This window comes from Bison bison, unplaced genomic scaffold, assembly GCF_000754665.1.
Source record: "Bison bison bison isolate TAMUID 2011002044 unplaced genomic scaffold, Bison_UMD1.0 scf7180017864386, whole genome shotgun sequence".
Lineage (NCBI taxonomy): Eukaryota > Metazoa > Chordata > Mammalia > Artiodactyla > Bovidae > Bison > Bison bison.
In genome coordinates this window covers 907,970-915,338 of record NW_011494958.1, presented here as the reverse complement: position 1 = coordinate 915,338, position 7,369 = coordinate 907,970, and the positions used below count along the sequence as shown (strand labels likewise).

Below are 7,369 nucleotides of genomic sequence, written 5' to 3'. Positions count from 1 at the left end.
ATGGACGTTGAGTCTGAGTGAACTCCGGGAGTTGGTGATGGACAGGGAGGCCTGGCGTGCTGCGATTCATGGGGTCGCAAAGAGTCGGACACGACTGAGTGACTAAACTGAACTGAACTGATGGCATATGGGATCTTAATTCCCCAACAAGGGATCAAACCCAGACCCCTTGCATGAAAGCAGAGTCTTACCACTGGACCACCAGGGAAGCCCCCACATTCTCTCTCCTCATTCTTCTTATTAAGTCCAAGCCAAGTCACTGTTCGATCATATTCATTCCCCGAAGTCCTACTCTTCAATTTACACATAGCCATTTCTACTGTGAGGATAGTAGCAACATCCACTACTGATCAGTGGAGCCAGGGCTTAAATCCTGATGGATGAACTCTGCTACTATTCTCTGTTGCCACGGAAACATTATCTTCTGGCACCTGTTACTGAACTGAAAGAGCCTCTTAAGGGTGTGCCATTCAGTGACTGATAAGCTTAAATCTGCCTAAAAATAGCCAGCATTTGCTCCTTTACTGCCCTGCTCCAGAGAAGCAAATGGTGCACTCTGGTGGGTGCTACAATGTTACCAGGCTCTTAAATATACAGACATAAATCCAGACTGATTTCTATAGTGGGTGTGGGTTAAGAGGGGATGTGTTAGTTCCTACAAGTCACAGTATTGGGGTCCTATTTATACTTCTGTAGTCATGAAGAAGAATAATTCTTGGTTAAAGCTGTATGCATTCTGTCTTCCTTTCTCTGCAGCAGGCTACTTTCAGGGCAAGGGAAGAGCAGGGAGAAACGGTGACCGTTCCTGACACCTCTTCCTTCTTTTTCACATTCTGTACCCCCTGGGGTGGTGAGCCATTCTTAGATCTTTCCCTATTTAGCCACGTAGGATTTGAAAAGGCCAAAACCCTCAACTAAAAACATTAATATTCAACACACTAAACATGATATTGGCCCTTCCTGTTTTCCAATCCTGTTTTGGCCTCAATAGTTTTGATTATCATGGGCAGGGTTTTATTTTTTTGAATGTTTCACGTGAGATCCCACACTCTCTTGTTTCAGCATGATAGGGTGGTTTATACTCAGGCATCACAGAAAATCACCAGTGACCTCTGCATTTGTTAGCATGAGAAAAATACTTAGGGGGAGATAGAAGAATTTAGTGGAGAATGCTAATCCTTTTTTTCTTCCCCTGATTTTGATGGGCTCGAAATGGGACATTTCATCATGGGGTATTTTCACATTTGTTCAAAGTCTTAGCCAAATGCATACCACACAAACCTGAGGGAAACAAAATCATCTCAGGATAGAAGACATGACTTAAGGTTTTATTCAGTGTCGTTACTTCTATGAGATCATACTTAACATGGAGAGAAATCTCCAGGAAGGTCAGTGTGAATCCTGCTCGTCTGATGTTTACTCACGTGGGCCCTGAAGGAGGATAGGTTGATTTTCTGCAGTCTTCAGTCCACTAAAAAAGCAAAGACAAAAGTTTCAGAAAAACAGAGTAGGCAATCTGCAAAGACAGCTGGTGAAGACAAAATCAAGTATGATTTGTCATTTTAGACCATTTCAATGCCTCTTAAAAGTCTTTTTCTCCCATGAAAACTTCAAAATCTCAAACTTAAGTGAGTTTTCGGTCTCTTCAATTTACTAATTTGGCTTTTCAACTGCAAATACATTGAGTTAAGAGGAAATACAAGAATATAGATTGAGGCTTCCTTGGTGGTACAGCATTTAAGACTCTGTGCTTCCAATGCCGGGGGTGCGGGTTCAGTCCTTTGTAGGGGAACTAAGATCCCACATAAATGGATGTAGAGCTGAGTCACTCCGCTACATCTGAAACTAACACAGCATTGTAAATCAACCATATTTCAATGTTTAAAAAATTTAAAAAAAATGTAGATGGAGGGAGTTCCTTGGAGGCCTAGTGGTTAGGATTTTGGGCTTTCAGTGCTGTGGCCCAGGTTCAATCCCTGGTGGGGAAACAGAGATCCCAAACGCCCCATGGTGCAGCCAAAGGAAGAAGAAACTGTAGAAAAAGGTTTATGACAACTAGGTTGATTTATCACTTGCCAGGATCTGATATACTTATGAGCTAACTCTACTGCAAGAAATCTGCATCCTAAACCAGACTTTCAGGGCACAAGGCCGGGCCCCTTCATACTCTGGCCCTTCATCACCCCAGCCTCCGTGTACAGCCACATGCAACAACATGCTGTGCTCTCTCACTGTTCATGCCTGTGCAAGCACCCGCTCTGCCTTCTGCCTACAAGGCCCACCCTCCACCTTGTAAACTTTTGGCTCCAACTTCTAAGATCCAGCTCAGATGTCTTTTTGGTGATGTCTTCATCTACTTGCCCCGGGAGAATAGCCACCCTCTCCTCTTTACTCCCACAGCACACGTACACATCTCCCTTGCTACCCTTCTGATCACATACACATCTCCCTTGCTACCCTTCTGATGTGCCCTGTACTCCTCTGTGCGTCTCTTCACGACCAGACTGTGTTCTTGAGGAGTGTGCAGAGCCCCTGCGCGGAGGCTACCGCTGAGGTAATGAAGGAACAAGACTGTTTTTAGGGAACACGGTTTAGTCTTGGCAGCAAAACCGAAATGGTTCTCAGTACAAAATGATTTAAAAAAAATCCACACTGATTTATCATTCTTTTATTACTAGTCTCAAAATGCCAGGATGCGTTCATCTTCTTTTTGCTGGAGACCCAATATTGCAAGAGAAAAAAAAATTGTTTTAAAGAAGCATAAATTCACAGTAAAAGGAAGGTGACGTAGGAAAGGAAAGTACTAGCACTGTAGTTTGACCTCAGAAAATATATCCACAGCAAATTTGTCTGGGAATGCAGATCTCACATCCTGTTTTAACTTTTGATCACCCGGGAAGTGTATAAGGTAGTCTGACGTTACCCGATATTCAAACATTAATTGTCAAAATACCACAATACGTTTCTCATGTAAGTACCGTTTTGTTTATCACTTTTGGTTGAACTCATTAAAAAACAGTATTAAGTGTAAACTTAAATTTTCAAAGGCTATCATTAGAACTTAAGCTCCATTTCACATGATTGGAATATAAAATATTAGATATTAAATAGTATCGATTTGACAGTTCAGAATCAAATTAGCACAAGCTAATTTTCAAAGCCAATCAGTGTTCAATAAGACTGACTGAGGGTGGTGGTTCTTATTCAGAAAAATTTCAGTCTCAGTCCTGAGTTCAGAAGTTGTAGTAAAACTGCACTGCTGCCAGCAGAGGCAGGGACAGTCAGGATACACAGCGTCTATTTCTTATAAAATTCACACAAGTGAAAAATCTGTGAGAGCAAAAGAAGTTCACAGTTGAATAACAACAACATGATAGATTTAAGTATGTTCCACAAAGTACCTGCCAATCAACAATAAAATTACTAACCACAAGCTTTAAACATCTGGCATTTTCAGAAATTTTGTACATTTGTCCAACTAAGCTTTTTTTCTGCTCCACCACTATTAATTGTTACATATCACAGCAGATTCCACTTCAGGTTTTAGGGAACTACTAAATTCTCAAGTTCTCTGAAAACACCCTTGGCCTGCTGTTGCTTTACGCAGACTATTCACAAAGACTAAATCTTTAGTCTCAAACTTGGCATTGGATGCTCTAATAAATACTGAGAAGCGATCAGTGTCAAGAGTCAAGAAGATAACTGGGAATCATTTGCCTTGTTGTCTAGTTGATCTCGACACTGCTCTTGAAGCCCCAGGCAGCAGCAGTCTTTGGCTGAAGGCTAAAACAGTGTGAAACAAATTTTCTCAGGACACATTTCTTGTACTTCTGCCATCAAATGTGATTTCATCAACTCACCTTTAATAAACAGCTTTCCCTGCTTTGCTTATAAATAAGCTACCTGCAGATTTACTTTGGTTGTAGCCTCATTTTACTTTTTAAAATATGTCAATAAATTCTGCGGTGATGAGATACTCTACCTGTTGTTTTGTGATCACTTTTTTCCCTAGGAATTGGGAACATTGTGATGTCTGCATGGTCCTGCGATGTCAACATACGCTGTATTCTTTGGATACAACTCTAGAGTCTCTGTGTAATAAACACAAGGTTCTGCCAGCTACTTATCAAGAAAATCCCTACTCTGCTTGGCCTCAAGAGCACATCTGAAGTCCATTTTCCTTGTTATGATGTGATAGGCTTAGCCTCGTAATTTTCTTAAAGATTAAAATAACGTGATGTGTCAATTCATGTGACACTTAAATGCAGCCGAGTTGTAAGCTGCGTAAGCTCCATTCGAAACACAGGTAACAGCACTGAAAGCCTGGAGCCCACCACACTCAGGCTCTTCAGGAACAAGCCAACTGCTCCTGTGCTGAAGCGGCCACAGCCAAAATGCAAACAAGAGCACCTATGGGCCAATATAGCTTGGTGTATGGACCCTGATGTACGAACTTCATGTAATTTTGACACGTCATGAAATATTAATCTTCTTTTGATTCCCTCCCAACTTTTTTTCCATTTGTACCCTCTTAAATTTTATTTTGTTTTTAACTTGTTTTATATTGGAGTATAGCCGATGAACAACATTGTGATAGTTTCAGGTGGACCACAAAGGGACTCATCCATACACATACATGTATCCATTCTCCCCTAGAGCTTCCATGGTGGCTCAGATGGTGAAGAAACCTGCTGGCAATGTAGGAGACCTGGGTTCAATCCCTGGGTCAGGAAGATCCCCTGGAGAAGGGCATGGCAACCCACTCCAGTATTCTTGCCTGGAGAATCCCACGGACAGAGGAGCCTGGCGGACTACAGTCCATGGGACTGCAAAGAGTCAGACACAACTGAGCGACTAACACTTTCACTTTCACCCTCCCCCCAGCTTCTGAAGGACATACAAACTATCCCCAGTTCACAGACCTTACAAAAACAGGTGCCAGACCAGCACTCAGGGTACTGACACCTAAACAAGCTGCTCTTGCTAGATGATTTCTTCAGTTTCTGTCAAGGCAAACCCTCCAAGGTGGCGTGAAAATGAAAGTGTTAGTCGCTCAGTTACGTCTCACTCTTTGCAATCCCATGGGCTGTAGCTCTACAGGCTCCTCTGTCCATGGAATTCTCCAGGCAAGAATACTGGAGTGGGCTGCCAGCCCTTCTCCAGGGGATCTTCCAGACCCAAGGATCAAACCTGGGTCTCCCCCATTGCAGACTGATGCTTCACAGTCTGAGCCACCAGGGAAGGTGGCATGTATGTGTGAAAGAGAGACAGAAGAGGGAGAGACACTGTATGGGTTTAGTGTTTTGCTCAGCTGCAGTGCCATATGCAAGTCTGGATGCAGAGGCTGGGGTGGGGGTTGTCCTCTGTCTACTGGCCCCTCAACTGAACTCTCCTTTTGTCTTCATTATTCTTATTCTCTAGAATAAATGCTACTCTGAGCCAGGAATCTCTCTGGGATTGCCTTTCCTCAGAACACCTTTGTCCACTTTTTTCATCAGTCAAAACTCCTGCAAGGGTTTTCCTTGGTATATATATAGAATGGAATACTTACTCAGCCATGAGAATAAACTAGTGGTTACCAGTGGGGAGGGAAGGCGGGAGGGCAATATAGGGGTAGGAGATTAAGAGTTACAAACTATTAGGCATAAAATAAGCCACGATGATGTACTATACAATATGAGGCAAATAATATTTTATAATAACTATAAATGGAGTATAACCTTTAAAAATTGTAGGTCACGATATTATACACCTATAACTTAAATAATATTGTACATCAACTATACTTCAATAAAATCATAACTGCAGAAATAAAAAGGATAGGAAAATAAAGGTGATAAACTTTTTCCCAGAATAGAGAGAAAAAAAAGGAGGGAAAAAAAAGAGAGAGAGATTTAGAGCATCAATGCATGGACTTCCAGAAAGAGAGCAGAGATAATAAAGAGGGGAAAGTAATGAAAGAGATAATGTAAGAAAAATGCTACAGCTGAAAGGAGATGAGGCCCCAAAATGAAAAGGCCTACTGATTATTTGAAATAATGACTGAATACAAGCGCCTTCAGTGAGACACATCACTGAGATATTTCAAAAGGTAAAGGATATTGGGATTTCCCTGGTGGTTCAATGGTTAAGAATCCACCTTGCAATGCTGGGGACATGGGTTCCATCCCTCGTTGGGGAACTAAGACCCCACAGGCCACGACTACTGAGCCTGCAAGCTACAACTAGAGAGTCTGTGCACAGCACAGAAGTGTTTGCTTCTGAGATGGAAAGTCTAGTTCGAAAAGATACACGTGCCTTAAGGTTGACAGCAGCACACTTACAACAGGCAAGACGTGGAAGCAACCTAAGTGTCCATTAACAGGAGAATGGATAAAGATAAGACATGGAATATTACTCAGCTATAAAAAGGAATGAACTTACTTCCATCTGCAGCAACACTGATGGACCCAGAAATAATCATACTAAATGCAGTCAGTCAGAAAGACAAAGACAAACATCATGGTATCACTTATATGTAGAATATAAAAAATTATACAAATGAATCTACTTACAAAACAGCAACAGACTCACAGACGTAGAAAACAAATTACGGTTACAAAAGGGAAAAGGGAGGGGTGTAGGGAAGGATAAGTTAGGAGTACAGGATTAACAGACACAAGCTACTATATATAAAATAGATAAGCAACAAGGATTTATTATATAATATAGAGAATTATATTCAATATCTTATAATAACCTATAATGGAAAATAATCTGAAAAAAATACATGTGGTCAGGAAGCAACAGTTAGAACTGGACACGGAACAACAGACTGGTTCCAAATAGGAAAAGGAGTTCATCAAGGCTGTATACTGTCACCCTGCTTATTTAACTTATCTGCAGAGTACATCATGAGAAACTCTGGACTGGAAGAAACACAAGCTGGAATCAAGATTGCCGGGAGAAATATCAATAACCTCAGATATGCAGATGACACTACCCTTATGGCAGAAAGTGAAGAGGAACTCAAAAGCCTCTCGATGAAAGTGAAAGTGGAGAGTGAAAAAGTTGGCTTAAAGCTCAACATTCAGAAAACGAAGATCATGGCATCCGGTCCCATCATTTCATGGGGAATAGATGGGGAAACAGTGGAAACAGTGTCAGACTTTATTTTTGGGGGCTCCAAAATCACTACAGATGGTGACCGCAGCCATGAAATTAAAAGACGTTTACTCCTTGGAAGCAAAGTTATGACCAACCTAGATAGCATATTCAAAAGCAGAGACCTTACTTTGCCAACAAAGGTTCATCTAGTCAAGGCTATGGTTTTTCCTGTGGTCATGTATGGATGTGAGAGTTGGACTGTGAAGAAGGCTGAGCGCCGAAG

At 41.6% G+C, this 7,369-nt stretch overlaps 1 protein-coding gene across 1 annotated transcript in view; it reads right to left on the bottom strand.

The window, feature by feature from the left end:
- ASAH1 (N-acylsphingosine amidohydrolase (acid ceramidase) 1) overlaps positions 1-7,369 on the bottom strand; it is a 31,353-nt gene that overhangs the window by 14,238 nt on the left and 9,746 nt on the right. The window contains exon 2 of the mRNA XM_010858361.1: positions 1,425-1,471. Within this exon, the coding sequence (XP_010856663.1) occupies positions 1,425-1,471 (47 nt within the window). The remainder of the gene's footprint in view (positions 1-1,424; positions 1,472-7,369) is intronic.